This window comes from Carcharhinus amblyrhynchos, chromosome 8 (assembly GCF_965287045.1).
Source record: "Carcharhinus amblyrhynchos chromosome 8, sCarAmb.v2.hapA, whole genome shotgun sequence".
Taxonomy (NCBI): domain Eukaryota; kingdom Metazoa; phylum Chordata; class Chondrichthyes; order Carcharhiniformes; family Carcharhinidae; genus Carcharhinus; species Carcharhinus amblyrhynchos.
The window spans coordinates 83,841,152-83,858,801 of NC_137331.1; the positions used below are offsets into that span (position 1 = coordinate 83,841,152).

Here is a 17,650-nt window from a genome sequence, read left to right on the forward strand (position 1 = left end):
ATGATAGTCACTGGTGAAATGATGGGACTGTAGCAGTCAGAAACTAAGTGCCAGCAGGCAACGATATCAGCAGGAGCAAGCTGAACAGCTGGTCAGACATCTGCTTTCCACATGGCCCCAATATGACTGCTCATCTAAGCTTCAAGGATGACTTTTAGACTCAGCCCAGTAGGGGGTTGCTCACACAGCAACAAATGGGAAATCGGTTTTCGTTTGAGTGACAGTTTTATGAGAATGTAAGAGAAGCAATTGTGTTCAAAGAGAATGTCACATGTCTGATTGTATTTCAAAGATTCATCAATGTTTGTTTTTGCTCCTTTGGTTGTGTACCTAATGGATACTGGAAAAGTGCTTCAAAGGCTAAGATGTAAGGAAATTAAATCAGGACGTTGTGGGAGGCTAGGGAGGAAATTGCGGGTCCCCTTCCTGAGATATTTGAATCATCGATAGTCATGGGTGAGATGCCTGAAGATTGGAGAGTGGCAAATGTTGTGCCTTTGTTTAAAAAGGGCTGTAGGGAAAAGCCTGGGAACTACAGGCCAGTGAGCTTCATATCTGTGGTGGGTAAATTGTTGGAAGGTATTTTGAGAGACAGGATCTACAGGCATTTAGAGATGCAAGGACTGATTAGGGATAGTCAGCATGGCTTTGTGACTGGAAAATCATGTCTCACAAATTTAATTGAATTTTTTTGAAGGGGTAACCAAGAAGGTAGATGAGGGCAGCGCAGGTGATGCTGTTTACATGGACTTTAGTCAGGCCTTTGACAAGGTACTGCATGGTAGGTTGTTACATAAAGTTAAATCTCACGGGAACCAGAGTGAGGTATCTAAATGGATACAAAATTGCCTTCCTGACAGAAACCAGAGCATGGTTGCTGAGAGTTGTTTTTCAAACTGGAGGCCTATGACCAGTGATGTGCCTCAGGGATCAGTGCTGGGCCCACTGTTATTTGTCATTTATATTAATGATTTGAATGAGAATATAGGAGACATGGTTAGTAAGTCTGCAGATGACACCAAGATTAGTGGCATGGTGGACAGTAAGGAAGGTTATCTCCAATTGCAGTGGGATCTTGATCAATTGGGCCAGTGGACTGACAAATGACAGATGGAGTTTAATTTAGACAAATGTGAGATAATGCATTTTGGTAGACTGAACCAGGGCAGGACTTACTCAGTTAATGGTAGGGCACTGGGGAGAGTTATAGAACAAAGAGATTTAGGGGTACATGTTCATAACTCCTTGAAAGCGGAGTCACAGATGGATAGAGTGGTGAAGAAGGCATTCGGCATGCTTGGTTTCATCGGCCAGAACATTGAATACAGGAGTGGGGATGTCTTGTTGAAGTTGTACAAGATATTGATAAGGCCACACTTGGAAGACTGTGTGCAATTCTGGTCACCCTATTATAGAAAGGATATTATTAAACTAGAAAGAGCTCAGAAGAGATTTACCAGGATGTACCAGGACTTGATGGATTGTGTTATAAGGAGAGGCTGAATAGACTGGAACTTTTTTCTCTGGAGTGTAAGAGGCTGAGGAGTGACCTTATAGAGGTCTATAAAATAATAAGGGGCATAGACAAGGTAGATAGTCAATATCTTTTCCCAAAGGTAGGGGAGTCTAAAACTAGAGGGCATAGGTTTAAGGTGAGAGGGGAGAAATACACAAGTGCCCAGAGGGGCAATTTTTTCACACAGTGGGTGGTGAGTGTCTGGAATAAGCTGCCAGAGGTAGCAGTAGAGGTGGGTATAATTTATCTTTTAAAAAGCATTTAGATATTACATGGGTACAATGGATATAGAGGGATATGGGCCAAATGCTGGCAACTGGGATTATCTTAGGGGTTTTAAAAAAACTAAGGGTGGCATGGACAAGTTCAGCTGAAGGGACTGTTTCCATGCTGTAGTCCTCTATGACCCTATGATTCTCGTATAAAAATCACACATTCATATCTAATTCTCTATGTTATAGAATGCAGAAGAGGCCTTTATCCATTGGAGAAAGGACTCTTACATATCTGAGCTCTTATATACGCCAATGTAATAGTCTTCTTTCTTTTAAGGACAGAGCTCTGTGAAACAATCATTGCATTGAAAACATACTTAGAGCCATACAGAAGCCTTAAAGTAATACTTAAGTACTTAGAAAATGCTGCATCATACACCATCTTAAACACCATTTAAACTTACCTGTCAAAAAGTAGCCCAACTCCAAATAAAAGTTCACCAATTGTTCTGACTCCTCTGAGGAACATTGAATCATGCCAGCTCGATTTCATCAAAATGCCCACCCTGGAATTCTTCATGCAGGCTCACTACCCACACCCTCTTGCATAAATTGCCAGGGAAAGGAATGGGGGCCCTTGATTCCTCATCCCTCATATTTCCTCATCCGCCAGCTACAATGCCTCAAATAACCTACCTGCAGAGGCATCTGTCTGAAGGAGTGTTCATACTTACACCCAGGTAAAACCTTGCAAACAATGGCAGATTCAGGTTATATACAATTATCATTCACACGTTAATCCAATGCCAGTTGTGAAGCCTACAGGCAACACTATGACCATTGCTGTCAGTTTGACAATTACCAATTCAGAAATTTTACATTACAAACATTTGTTGAGGCAAATTCGAACCAGGGCAGCTCTGGAATTATCTGCATAACGTAAATCATTCTCAAAATAAGCAGGTGGTGTGTCAAATAAAATATTTAACACTGACGATGGGAAGTCGCAATTTTTTAAACTTGTAAAGCCTGAATCAAACAACAATGATTGATATGGGTATGTGATGTGCTTGAGAATTCTCCAGTGTTTCATATCATAGCATAAGAGCTTGACAGGAGGAAGCCTGACAAGCACAAACAATACCTAAAGCAACTGCACATACTTGTACAGTGCAATTCCATGGGGATTCAGCTTTCACCAGAGCTCAGTCTGCGCACTGAATGATGAGTTCAATAGACAGAACTCTAAAGGGTAATAGATTGTTTAGGCACCATTTTACCAACAGTATAACTCAAACTTGCCTAATGGGTTTGTGCAAAATACTGGCATGCAAGGGGGACCTTCATCTTTACTCTCCTATTAAAGGCTTCTCACATATTTCATAAGTCATCTAGATCAACACTGAAAAAGCACATCAATCACTCTGATTTATCACACACAGACCACAGGCAGAGGCACTAACCTGTCTCCTTTGAAGAAGTAGGTTTTACCGACATCTTCCCACCACACTGCTGTGTCAATCCCCTGAGAAGGCACTCCACTTCCGAGTTCCACCACGTTCTGAGGATATCCTAACTCCAAGGTAGCTTCCTTAAACACCCAGTATTTATTCCCTTCAAGAAAATAATTGGTGACATTCTTAGTTTAGCTCTACTGAGTAAATGATTAAGCTAAACATACCAATCTCCTAGGTTAACTGTCTTATTAAAAGAGACGGCCTTCATTTTGCTGTGTGCCTGATTTATTCACAATCATATTAACTCATGCATTTTAAGCTCTAAAAGCTTAGGATAAACTTCCACTTCCTCATTGTAGCGTTTTCTAAACCACTATTAATACCTGAAAGAAGGGTGACTAATAGATATTTGTGTATAATCTGCATTTTTGTTTCCTATGTTATAGCAACAACACTTGACTGGAATAAAGACAAGTCAAATACCAATATGCAGAAAACAAATTGAATCTCGTGTAAGCTGTGTAGCTGATATCTGTCAGACTGGAGGAGATTGGTGATCATGAGATGCATAATGAGGCAATATCTTGCACAAGGTTTTTTTCCCAAAAGTAATTTGACAAATAACTAGGGAAGAATTGCAGCTTGGATCTTTTATTTTCCACCGTATTTATCGTATCTGGGCTGAAATTATGATGGCCTCATAAACACTATTTAACTCTTGGCATTATCATGCTATGGAAATGCCACCATTTGCTGGTATGAACATTGTTTACTTCAGGTCTTCTAAGTAGGATTCAGATTTTCAAATTACTTCACCTACTGTAATAGGTATGAAGGATCAGAAGAAACCAAAGTATCTCACTGAAACAAATGTTATAGGTATCAACACAGCTAACAAAACCAGTTATTCCATGAGCCAATTCTTTCATTGGGATGGGTCGTAGACTATCTTGACAATTAGTCAGGGTCCTGATGTGATCCCATCTTTTTCAGGCTTTTCCCAGGGTTGTGTTGTGGCAGTATCACAGCATGGGTGAACTGGAGGCCCAGGCTAATGCCCTGAGGACACAGACTCAAATTCTGCGATGGCAGGTAATGGATTTTAAGGCCACAATTCTCCCGAACTGAGGCTGGAATTTTATTGGCACGTCGCAATTCCGGAGGCATGCGAGACTCAGAGAATGGCATTCTCCATTGGCTTTGGGTGGGATCGTATGAACCTTGGGCGGATGTGCCGGTAAAATTCCACCCTAAGTGCCTACATCAGCAGGAAACCAAGACGACTCCCACTGGTGTTAACAGCAGCTATCAGGTAGGAGAATCCCACCTGATAGATGTGAATTTATTCATAGTGGATAACCCACCAGCCAGACCTGCTGTTCCAAGAGCTCTGGCGAAGGGTCATCCAGATTCAGAAAGTTGGCTTCTCCAGAGTCTTCAACATATCATTGATGAAGACAAACATCTCGCCAAGGCCATCCCCACACTCCTACTTCTTGCCTTCAAACAACCGCGCAACCTCAAACAGAGCATTGTCTGCAGCAAACTATCCAGCCTTCAGGAGACACTACACAACCCTGCCACAGCAACCTCTGCAAGACATGCTGGATCATCGACACAGATGTCATCATCTCACATGAGAACACCACCTATCAGGTACACGGTACATACTCTTACAACTCAGCCAACGTTGTCTACATGGTATGCTGCAGGAAAGGATGTCCCGAGGCTTGGTACATTGAGTAGACCGTGCAGACGCTATAATAATGGATGAATGAACACCACTCGACAATCACCCGGCAAGACTGTTCCCTTCCTGTTGGCGAACACTTTGGTGGTCGTGGATATTCGGCCTCTGATCTTTGGGTAAACGTTCTCCAATGTGGCCTTCATGACATATGACAACGCAGAGTCACTGAGCTGCAACAGATAGCCAAGTTCCACACACATGAGGACGGCCTCATGTGGGATCTTGAGTTCATGTCATACTATTGGAACTCTCATGACTTGCCTGGGCTTGCAACATTTCACTTACTGTCCGGTCTAGAGACAATACGTATCTCTTTAACCTATGCTTAATGCTATCTCCATTCACACTGTCTGCACCTTTAAGACTTGATTAGCTGTAAAGACTCGCATTCTGATCAGTATTCTATAAACTGAGTGTGTGCCTTTATAAGCCCTGTTTGTGATCAGAACGGCCCGCTCACCTGACGAAGGGGCAAAGCCCCGAAAGCCTGTTGGACTTTAACCTGGTGTTGTCAGACTTCCTACTGTGTTTACCCCAGTGCAATGCCGGCATCTCCACATCTATTCTCCCCCCACAGATGCTGCCAGACCTACTGAGATTCTCCACCATTTTCTGTTTTTGTTTCAGATTCTAGCATTCACTGCATTTATTTTTACCCTTAATTTTTAAATTAGGCATTGCCCTTTTAGATTGGAGATAGGGAGAATTTTTCCCTCAGACGGTTTTGCAATTTTGGAACCCTCTGCCTCAAAAGGCAGTGAAGGCAAGTTTATTGAGTATTGTCGAGATGGAAGTAGATGGAATACTGTTTGGAAAGATATCATTTTATCAGAGGGGAGAGCAGGCTCAAGAGGCCAAATGGCCAATTTCTGTTCCTATCTAGTATGTTCATATGTTTTCCCCAAGGCAATTCCTGTGTGCCTTTCAAACTAGCAGTATAGCAATGGGAAATGGCTTTGATCCCGTCCCAAATAACCCTGTAATAAGATTAATGTTATTATTTTCTGTTCTTGTTTCTTGACTTTGCACCATTGAATGTTTATTTCTTGCTGCTGGGTTTGAACTTTACTGTTCCAACCATTCAAAGACTTTTCCTGACATGAGCTAACCTGCTTGTCCCCTGGGCTTTCATCTTTTTCCTGATCTCCGCACAAGACAAGTACGAAACACTGTTGTCAACAGGAAGTGCGGACACCACTTTAAGAGATTACTAGCTTATGTCCCTTTGTTGAAGGTATCCAGACACACTGGCTCTTCCAGGGGACAACTGCACCACTTGTACTTAAATGAGGGGTCGTTGGAACAACTGGGGGAGTTTACACAGCGATAAAAACAGAAAGCACTGGTTAAACTCAGCAGGTTTGGCAGCACCGTGCATAGGCACAGCAAACTGTGCTGGGCAAAATGATCAGGTGCAACCACTTTGTGATCTCTTTGTCCAACTCTTAAGCTGCAGCTCAGAGATGTCTGAGACTAGTCCAAGGTGACTCACCGACTAATTTGCTCTCCTTCCCTTTTGCAACCCTGCTGCTATTCTCACAGCCTGATAAACTTCCTATGATGGCAGAGACCAGAGCAGAAAGTGATCCTGCTGTGTGGAGAATTGCTGTTTCCAGTTCTCAGTGCTACCAAGCATCACAATTTAATTGAGCTTATCAAGAAGGTGCAGTCAGTTACGCATATTTGTGACGTCACATAAGGCCACTTTCACAGATGCTGGGTAGATTTATCTTATCATTAGAATCTAAAAACACTTTTTCAGCCTTCATTAACAGATGTCAGAAATCGATCAAATGATATCATCAGGCATAGGTACGTCTCATGTCAAAGATCATAGAATCCTACAAGTGCAGAAGGAGGCCATTTGGCCCATTGAGTCTGCACCAACCACAATCCCACCCAGGCCCTATCCCCATAACCCTATGCATTTATCCCAGCTGGTACTCCTGACACTAAGGGCAATTTAGATGGCCAATGCACCAAACCTGCACCTCTTTTGGACTGTGGGAGGAAACTGGAGCATCTGGAGGAAACCCACGCAGACACAGGAAGATTGTGCAGACAGATAATGACCCAAGCTGGAAACTGAACCCAGGTCCCTGGTGCTGTGAGGCTGCAGCAATAACCGCTGTGTCAATGTGCTGCCCACTAGTCAACAAGTCAATCCTGACTCACGAGTTATATTTTTAAAGATCATTTGCGTGACATGGGTGCCGCTGTCTGGCCAGCATTTATTGCCTATCTCTAGTTGGCCTTGAGAAGGTGGTGGTGAGCTGCAGCTTCTTGAATCTCTGCAGTCCACGTACCGTGGGTTGACCCACAATGCCATTAGGGAGGGGATTATTAGGGATAGGATTTATAGTTATTTGGAGAGTAATGAATTGATTAGAGATAGTCAGCATGGTTTTGTAGCGGGAAGGTCGTGCCTTACTAACCTTATTGAGTTCTTTGAGAAGGTGACCAAAGAGGTGGATAGGGGTAAGGCAGTAGATGTGGTATATATGGATTTTAGTAAGGCGTTTGATAAGGTTCACCATGGTATGCTTCTGCAGAAAATGCAGATGTATGGGATTGGTGGTAATTTAGGTACTTGGATCAGGAATTGGTTAGCAGATAGGAGACAGAGGGTGGTGGTTGATGGTAATTATTCATCATGGAGTTCGGTTACGAGTGGTGTGCCTCAGGGATCTGTTTTGGGGCCACTGCTGTTTGTAATCTTTATTAATGATCTGGATGAGGGTATAGTTGGGTGGATTAGTAAGTTTGCTGATGACACCAAAGTCGGAGGTGTGGTAGATTGTGAGGAAGGGTGTCGAAGTTTGCAGGGTGACTTGGACAGGTTGCAGAGCTGGGCCGCGAGGTGGCGGATGGAGTTTAATGCGGAGAAGTGTGAGGTAATCCATTTCGGTAGGAATAACAGATGTGTTGAGTATAGGGCTAACGGGAGGACTTTGAATAGAGTGGAGGAGCAGAGGGATCTAGGTGTATGTGTACATAGATCCCTGAAAGTTGGGAATCAAGTAGATAAGGTTGTTAAGAAGGCGTACGGTGTCTTGGCGTTTATTGGTAGGGGGATTGAATTTAGGAGTCGCAGCGTCATGTTGCAACTGTACACAACTCTGGTGCGGCCGCACTTGGAGTACTGTGTGCAGTTCTGGTCCCCACATTACAGGAAGGATGTGGAGGCTTTGGAGAGGGTGCAGAGGAGGTTTACCAGGATGTTGCCTGGTATGCAGGGGAGGTCCTATGAGGAGAGACTGAGGGATTTGGGGTTGTTTTCACTGGAAAGAAGGCGGCTAAGAGGGGATCTTATAGAAACATATAAGATGATTAGAGGTTTAGATAGGGTGGATGGTGATAGCCTGTTTCCTCGGATGGAGAAATCTAGCACGAGGGGGCATGGCTTTAAATTAAGGGGGGGTAGTTATAGGACGGATGTCAGGGGTAGGTTCTTTACCCAGAGGGTGGTGAGGGACTGGAATGCCCTGCCTGCTGCAGTTGTAAATGCGCCTAGTTTGGGGGCGTTTAAGAGATTGGTGGATAGGTTTATGGACGAAAAGGGATTGGTTTAGATTAGTGGGTCAATGTTTTTTTTAAAAAAATAAGACTGGTTGGCGCAACATTGTGGGCCGAAGGGCCTGTTCCGCGCTGTAATGTTCTATGTTCTATTCCATGATTTTGACTGCAAAGGAACAGCGATATATTTATAACTCAGGATGGTGAGTGGCTTGGAGAGAAACTTGCGGATGATGGTGTTTGTCATGTTGGTCAAGGCTTGTAATTAGACGAAAGAAAACACAACGGAGTTTTCGAGGGGAATTTATTTCAGCCGCTAGAAGCAGCCAGAGCACGATCATTGAATGTTATGAAAAGCCCTCAAATATTTGGAAGGATTTTTTATATTTATCACCGCCCCATTCTGTTGGCAAGGCAGCTGTATGAGAAATAATCTTTTTAAAACATGCTGAACCGAGAAGGCAGTCCTGCAGGTATAAATACTGAAATAAAGCTCAATTGGGGGGAAAAAATATTACTTAGCTTGAAATAAATTCCTGTCAAAGCAATGTGAAAAGGCTGTAGAACTGAAGAGCCCAAGAGAAAAAAAACTGAATGTGTGGAATATAATTTAACAAATATATAAAATGCGAAGAACTAATAAACTCTGATTCAGTAGCTTCATGAAGCTTTGCAAAGGTTCATTTTTTTTTTAAAGGTTGGTTTATTGTCTGAAGCATTTTGGCTGAAGTTCCTACTGCGCTCTTACTCCTTTCAGTTTAGGACAGTTGTTTACAGACCACCCCATCTTCAAACCATTCACTGCTGGAACAGCCCCTTCATCAGTCACAGCTTCACTGTAACTCACAAAGTGCATCGGTGGACTTCAGCCATCTCTTCTCCCAGGGGCTTTCTGAGTTGCTGAGCTCTTCACGTCTCCTGGCATCAGCATAAATTGGATGTCTGACTGTTCCCCGTTAGCAGTTCCGCAAGGAATTTCCTGTCATTCTACCTGACTTTGCTCATACTCGCTCCAGCCCATTTGTTATACTGGGCGAGCTCTGGTTTCCTATTACAGGGGAAAGAGCTGCAGTATGTTTCCATTCTCTCCCACTCCTCCAGTACAAAGCAGTTGATTAATAGCTTAAAGCGGTTTTCTGTTTTGTCTAACAGACAAGACAAAAATTTCATAATATACTAACCTGTAACTTAGTAACAGGCTGTACTTCGAAGCCCCTTTATTGATGTATGAACATTATATCAAATGGTCTGTGTGGAGCTGCAGACCGCTCCGCAGCCTAATGGCCATTAAATTGGATGACTGATGTGAGTGGCAAACAACTTTCAGTCTCATTGAGGAAGCCTTGTTATGGAACGGATGCTGCCTAAAAAGGATAAACCCTTTCAGCAGCAGATTTGAAAATGGAGAATATAAGTAGTCAATCTATGGTAAATGTAAATGTGTGATAGAACAAAATAAATGCTGACTTTGGGCTCTTTTCAGTGCTCTTTCCAGCAATTTGCAGCAAAAGTGATTTATCGCGATGTTTCAAAATATATATATTAGTTTTTTTGTACCAGTCCCTTTACTTTTATATTGATGAATACTAATTACTTGGAGGCATGTTGCCATGGGTTACTATGTTGAAGCTTTGCAGATATGCAGTAAAGCTATTAGTGGAAAATGATACCATAGGGGTCTCAGCCTTTGTTAACTGTCCACTGGTTCTGGAGCAGAAATACCGCACTCACACAGATTACAATCCTTTAATATCTCTAACAATAGTAAGAAGAGTAGTGTATGACCCTACACACACAGTGAGATGCTATTCTGTATAAGTATAGAAATGTAGAATCCCTACAGTTCAGAAGGCGGCCATTTGGACCATTGAGCCTGCAGTGACAACAATCCGACCCAGGTCCTATCCCCAAAACTCCATGTATTTACCCTGCTAATCCCCCGATACTAAGCGGTAATTTAGCATGGCCAATCAAACTAACCTGCACATCTTTGGCGTGTGGGAGGAAACTGGAGCACTCAGAGGAAACCCACGCAGACATGGGGAGAATGTGCAAACCCCACACAGACAATGACCTGAGGCTACTTAACCCCCAGTTATTTAAAAAAAAAACTTGTTATTAAAAAGTTGTTAGTGTCAGTTTTAGTCTGAACACAGGCATTTAGGGGAAATGGAATTTAATTCAGGTTTTATTTCAGGAGTACCAATAGATGAATATTAGTGGAGAAAATGGACAAATACATATTTATATAATCCTGTTAAAATAATGAAACATCTCAATGTGCTAAACAGAAGCATTATTAAAGAAAATATAACACTGAGCAATACATTAGGTTAGAGGACGAATAGCTTGGTTAAGTATAGATATGGCCGTCAGGGCGGTCAGCTATGATCTCACCTGAGGCCTATAAACTCAGGCAGACCCTTTCATACTTATTCCCATGAGTATTGGAAAGAGTAACAGAGTGATAAGATAGAGAAAGGCCCTACCCAGAAAGGAAGGTGAGACAAGCCTCCCCCTATAGTCCGAAAGAAGAATTCCTGGAGGCCAGTGTGTTCTCATTGTGATAAAATAGGCCATTCCAGACCTGAATGCAGGTGATTGTGAGGCAAGCCAGGTGACCTAATAAGGCTTCACATGAGTAGTTCTCGCAAAGGATTCCCTAACGGGTAGTGCCACAGAACCTCTTGCTACAGAAATGTGCCCATTGAAGAACATGGCACAGTGCACATTTGATCCAGACAAACTCTCAGAGAGCTTCTGGAGTTTTGTCCCTTCAGGAATCGTGTCCACCTGTCTGACCCAAATGTGAGCAAGTCCATGGTGCTGCTCTGGGACATAGGGACCACTCAATCCTTATGCTAGAAGGAAACCTAATCCTCAGCTCCCATCCAATATCTCCACCCCCCCCCCCCCCGACTTACTGAGTCCTCACTGAAAGTCAAGTCCTGATAAATGGAGTGAGAGGAGGAGCATCAGTGTTTCACCCCTCCATAAGGTCCATCCAGAGTATAATCTTCTTTCAGGCCCTGTTACAGTAGGAGCTGTCTGTAAGCTATCCGTAGCAGGAACTGATTTCTTCTTTGGGAACAAGATGCCTGGGGCAGCCAGGTGCCAACAAGCAAAAAGGGAGGCCAAGACCAAGCAGCAGAAAGCTGCAGAGGGCCAGGAGGCTTGATATGGTCCACAGGCCCAAAACGGTGGATATCACCCATCCATCTTGATCAAGAGCTATTTAAGGGTGGAGGAGTCAATTACTAGGGGGCATAGGTTTAAGGTGCAAGGGGCAAGGTTTTAAAGAGATGTACGAGGCAGATTTTTTACACAGAGAGTAATGGGTGCCTGGGACTTGTTGCCAGGGGAGATAGTGGAGGCGGATACGGTAAAGACTTTTAAGGGGTGTCTTGATAAGTACATGAATAGGATGGGAATAGAGGGATATGGTCTCCGGAAAGGTAGAGGGTTTTAGTTAAGTCCGGCAGCATGGCCAGCGCAAGCTTGGAGGGCCGAAGGGCCTCTTCCTGTGCTGTAATTTTCTTTGTTCTTTGTTCGGTAGCAAGGCCAAAGCCAGGCAAGTAAAATTAAACACAGGGTCCAGACAAGGCCCCTACAGTTGGATATAAATTGTCTAAGTTAAATAGAGGCCAGAGAAGTCCTAATGCAGGGAAAGAAATAGTGACGGAGATGTCCCACGTAGCCAAAGAGCCTTAAATACGTCAGTTTATTAAGCCTGGGAAAGGCTTACCTGAAGTATCACTCGCAGAAACCCTCTTTCTGTCATTATATGGGCCAAAGGGAGTTCCCAAAGCACTAAGCCAAGAGGGAGGGAGATGCCTCCCATGTCAAAAATCCACCAGGGAGGGTATCTGGAGCTGCACTGCCACTTGAGGGCCGTGGTGCTCCGGAGGACATGAAACATGACAGGAGAGTGTCCCCTCCAATGCCAAAGGCCCCAGGCAGGAGTCCAGTGATTGATTTTGCTGACACTTCATGGCAAATCCAAATGTGAAGGAAAATAGTTCCCAAATTGGCCCAGGAGTGAGTGTGATGCCTCATGTAGTTGATAAGACACCTGAAAGCCTTCACAAGCTGACTGGTCCCCAAAGGGCAATAGTGGCCCAAAGACACTGAGCCTATCATGCAACTGGCCAAGAAAAGGGACCCCACCCTGTCTGGACCCCATGCCCATGCCACTATGCCAACTAACTGCACCTAGCACCAGAAGTTGGAACTCTCCAGTCTGCTAGCACCTGAGCCGGACCCTGAACTGGAATCCCCGAATGAGACTGAGGTCTCTTTAGAACACTCCACTCTCTTGAGTCTCAGCTGTATTCCAGTCTCTGGGCCCAAACACCTGAGCCCATAGGTTACCAAAGTGGACAGCCGGGAGCTAGGCTGGACAACAGCAGTTCAGTCCTATGATCCCAGGACATGGCACCCACAGAATGAGATGTCCAGCACTGCCTTATGAATCACGCAGAGCAGCTTAACCATCACTCACCCCTGAAAGCTAACTACCCTCTAAAACCTCCAGACCCTTTTTGAGGGTATTTAATCAAAAGGCTGCAAAGCCTGATCCCCAACAGAGGGAAATCAGAACTCTAGCACTGAATACACTTCCTCAAGCAGCGTGGAACTGTCACTCTCCTGCTTGCTGCTGTCTAATGTGCCAGTATGAATGAGAATGCAAGTATACTTTTGCATTTCCTATTCCTCCTTCCCTAAGACCACACAGAAATATGAAGTGACATCGAATTCATCTGATTTTTCTCCAATGGGGAGGTGTGTCCCATCCAGAAGACAGAAAGGAAAATATATATCTACTTCAACCTGGCTGCTTTATAACGTTATGATTTTATTTACAAAATGGACAAAGCCCCCGGACATCCCTGGCCAGCTACAAGTCACATCAGAGGAATTTCTAGTCTTCAGAAAACCAGCTAAAACCTTGTTATCTTTAAAGCGACACTAATGCCCCTGTGACTGCAAAAAATCAAGCTGGAAAGAATTATACCAATACCCTGCACATTTCCAAGGCAGAGGTCTGGCTATGGAGATGGTGGGTGGGATCTTATGGCCTTGTTCATCCCAAAACTGTAAAATCCTGCCCGAGGTCAACGGACCTTTCCAATGTCTGCCCTTTGCCCGCTCTGATTCCCGTGGCAGGCAATGCGGTAAAATTCCAGCTGGTGTATCTGCAAGGACAAAAGTGATCTTAACCCCTCTATTAAACCTCTCCAGCTTCCAAATCTGACAAAATCTTTTATCCAAAATCTTGGAGAAAATGTGGGAGGAAGTCCCATGACCTCCACCAAGTTTAGAACCTGTAATATAACTGATTGGAACTGAATCCAGGCAGTTTACCAATTTATCATCTGATAGGTAGCAGCAGAATGAGCTGTCCAGGTAAACTGCCTGGCCCTGAGCCACACTGTGTACATTGGAACTCCTGTATCAGTGCCTATAGGACTCAATCGTTTCTGTGTGCGTTCTTCTACCGTGGAAATCCTTGCTTCTGGAAAGGGGGACCATGCTGCACCAGTTTCAACCCACTAATCTTTGAAGGAATACACCACTGGACTTTTGATTCTGGATTCTGACCTCACATGAAACCAAAATTCTTTGTTGTGCTCTGCACGCCTTCCTTTCCCTTTATTTCTCTCTTATTGCATGAGTGCAAACTGGGTGCCGCATTATAAAATCCCTTCGTGTGTTGTGTGTATGGAGAATAAATCAATCCTCTTACTTTACCTTATCCTGAGTTGTTATCAGGGTTATTCATAAAGGAATCCTTCACTCCAAACTGAAGGGTTTGGGAAAATATGGCACTCCTTATAAAGGGGGAAATCAAAAATAATGTTGGTGGATTAATAATATAGGTGCATTAATTTGTAAAGATTAATCTTTACAAATTAAACCCTTGCCTGTCTGTAACACACTATATCAATATACAAATCATAGTCTTTTCAGATGAAGGAGCATGATTGGCAGGTTTAAAATATTAAAGGTATTATCAAGGACAGATAGGGAATTTTCCTTCATGGAGAAGGTGCAGATTCTTAGAATTCAAACAAAACAAACGAAAATTTTTGATACATTGTGTTGTGACAATGGAGAATGTACCGTGTCACAAGATAACAGATGCAAAATTACTGAAGGTATTTAAAGAGAAGCTAATTGCCTGGGCAGTAAGTGCATTAAGGGATTATGGGGAATAAAGAGTAAAATGGAATTAGCTTCCGTGACTAATAAAAATGACAGCCTGGGTTTATGGGCAGAATGGTCTGTAAACCTTTGTAAATTCCTCTGTAAATTCCTTTTAAATTCTTGTTAAAAAATGGGTTTGTGTTAAATTCAATTCACTAGATTATCTTGCTAAAGCTTCATATAGGCATTTGTGCAAATGTTACATTAAATGCCATTTAATAATTTTACAGGCTACCTTATGTGCACAGTCTCAATATTAACGTAACACAGCCAGTGGAATCCGGGAAGCTTTGGATCAGATGTCCTATTCATACCTGGACCGAATTTAAGCTCCATTGAAGCCAAAAAAGTGTAAAAATCAGATGGGCCTAAAATTGGCGTCTGACTCAAACACTGAATCAGGTGGGTTAGGTTGAAATTTGAATTTTTATTTAGGTAATTCTTGGAATCAGTGTTGAATTGCTTCTCTCTGCTCCGTTACCTTTGTGGTTTTCCTTCCGTGCCTATCTTGTCCAACCTTCTGACTCAGGCCAGGTGAGTTCCAGGTAGCGGAGCTGTCCCTGAGGCCCAGTGTTACAGTCCCTCTCCGTCAAAGTGAAGTGGGACACATCCCCATTTTTGAGCAGGAGTTGCCACCAACCAGATAAGTTAAAGGTCCCATTGAAATTGGCAGGCCAGCGAGTAGTCCACTTGAATAAGACTAGCTGGGGAGTTGGGACAGGTCAGGTGGGGATGGGGTCAGGCCTGAGTGAGGGTGTTGAACCTGTTTGGGGGAGGGCCACGCTGGGTTGAGCCCGCTGAAGGGGGTGCTGGGCCAGGTCCGGTGGGGTGTGGGGAGGAGTCCCATGAGGGTGGGAGAATCCTATTGGGAGCAAAGGGGGCAGGAATAGTTAGTTAGGGGATGGGTGCTGGGGGGAGTCCTGTGGGAGGCGGGGGGGAATTGCAGGGGCTGTTGGTCTGGGTCTTTACAATAGTTACCCACAAGTTAGAAGAGGTTTTAAATCTTCTAAGTCTTTGAGTAACTATAGGTGTAACCCTGGTGGAACCATCCGAAGTTTGCGATTTAACTCACATTTTTAGATGGTTCTCAGCACAAGACAATTGCCCAGATGAAAGTTGTGCTTCTGGGCAGTTGCCATGCAAACCTGAACATGTGAACATCTGAGAGAGATTTCCACACCCCTCGCAATGGCACACGGGGGGAATGTGGAGGCTATGGCCCTTTTTTTGTAGGCCTATCACAGACGTTTGCTCCCTTCAGTGAGTGAATTTATCCTATAGAGGAGCCAGATGCACACAACATGAAACTGGTTTTTTAAATTTCATTATATAACTATAACCTCATCAGGAAAACAAACTAAACTGGAAGGGGCAGAAAGAGATCTCCCATGTCTCTTCCTTTACCTCAGATTTCTTGCCTTTTTTCCTTAAAGTCTTCTGAGACTATATTCTACTGGCATTGGCAATCTTCTTGTGTTAGCCCAGACGATGGAAGTGATTTTCATGTCACAACCACCTTATTTGGACTACGGCAGTATTGGGATCAAGATAGAGTGACTTGTTGAAAAGCCAGGAATCTGAGACTTCTAAAGGTGTTGGAAGCAAGTGGGCTCGTAATTTCATAGAATCCCTACAGTACAGAAAGAGGCATTTGGCTCATCAAGCCTGCACTGACAACAAACTCATTGAGGCCCTATCCCCGTAACCCCATATATTTACCCTAATAATCCCCCCAAAACTAGGGGCAATTCAGCCTGGCCACTCAACCTAACCCACACATCTTTGGACTGTGGGAGGAAACCAGAGTACTCAGAGGAAACCCACACAAACACGGGGAGAATTTGCAAGCTCCACACAGACAGTGGCCCAAGCCAGGAATTGGGCCCAGGTCGCTGGCGCTGTGAGGCAGCCGTGCTAATCACTGTTAACCATGCAGCCAGCTGATGTGCCATTTTCCTACCACAATCCCAGACATATCTGGGCCATTTTGAAAAGCTCGCTCTGGACTGAATCACCTGCCTGTTGGCAAACATTAGCTAACCAATTAAGGCTAATTAAATTTAATTAATGGCCTATTTAGGTGCTCCCCAAATTAACCTGGGCATGGTCCATTCCAACATTGGAATGGACCATGCCCAGGTTAATTTGGGGAGGGGAGTCAGAATGATAGTGTGACGAGCACAATTGACCAAGAAAGGGGTCCACCAGCTAAAACCATTACAGCCTCTGATCCACAGTTTGCCCTTCCAGGATGATAATCAGGCAACTGTGGAAATTAAAGTTAACTTATCTGTTCTTGTGCCTCGGTGTCTGCAACCTCACAATGGCAGCTCTCACCTTTGTTTGATTTGATTTGATTATTGCCACGTGTATTAGTATACAGTGGAAAGTATTAACTCTTGCACAGTATACAGACAAAGTATACCGTACATAGTGTTATAATGTAACCAATTGAGTCCTATTTTATCACTTTGATTCTAAGTTCTGGCGGACTTGAAACTGGGAGTGTTTCAGATCTGACTTTTAGACCTGTTCTCAGGCACCACGATACGAACTCTGCCTGCAAACATATCAGTGATTCCACTTGCGCTGCAGAAGCCTGCGGGTGGAGCTTAACGCACCCAAAATCCAGCAGCTCCTATTGACGCCTCCAACTCTGCATGTGTAGAAAAAAAATGATAGAATGCTGCTCCCCTGCCATATCGCTCCCATGGTGGAAAATGCTCTCCCCTGGCCCCCACAGACACTGCCCCACGCCCACAACATTACTGACCCCCTTAACCCTCCCCACACTCATGACACTGAGACCGATCGTGGGCCCCTCCCCCCAAACTAATCCCAGACAGAGTGGCAGCAAAGCCCCCTTCCCCTCCGCTAATCACAGGTAGAGTGGCAGCGAAGCCCCCTTCCCCTCCACTAATCACAGGTAGAGTGGCAGCGGAACCCCTTCCTCTCCACTGGTCTCAGGCAGAGTGGCAGTGGACCACTC

At 44.0% G+C, this 17,650-nt stretch overlaps 1 protein-coding gene across 3 annotated transcripts in view; it reads right to left on the bottom strand.

Annotated features, from left to right (window-relative positions):
• The window catches only part of mmp16a (matrix metallopeptidase 16a (membrane-inserted)), a 220,893-nt gene that overhangs the window by 11,913 nt on the left and 191,330 nt on the right, over nt 1-17,650 (bottom strand). For all 3 annotated transcript variants that reach the window (XM_080194372.1, XM_080194374.1, XM_080194373.1), the window contains one exon: nt 3,195-3,345. In XM_080194372.1, the coding sequence (XP_080050498.1) occupies nt 3,195-3,345 (151 nt within the window). The remainder of the gene's footprint in view (nt 1-3,194; nt 3,346-17,650) is intronic.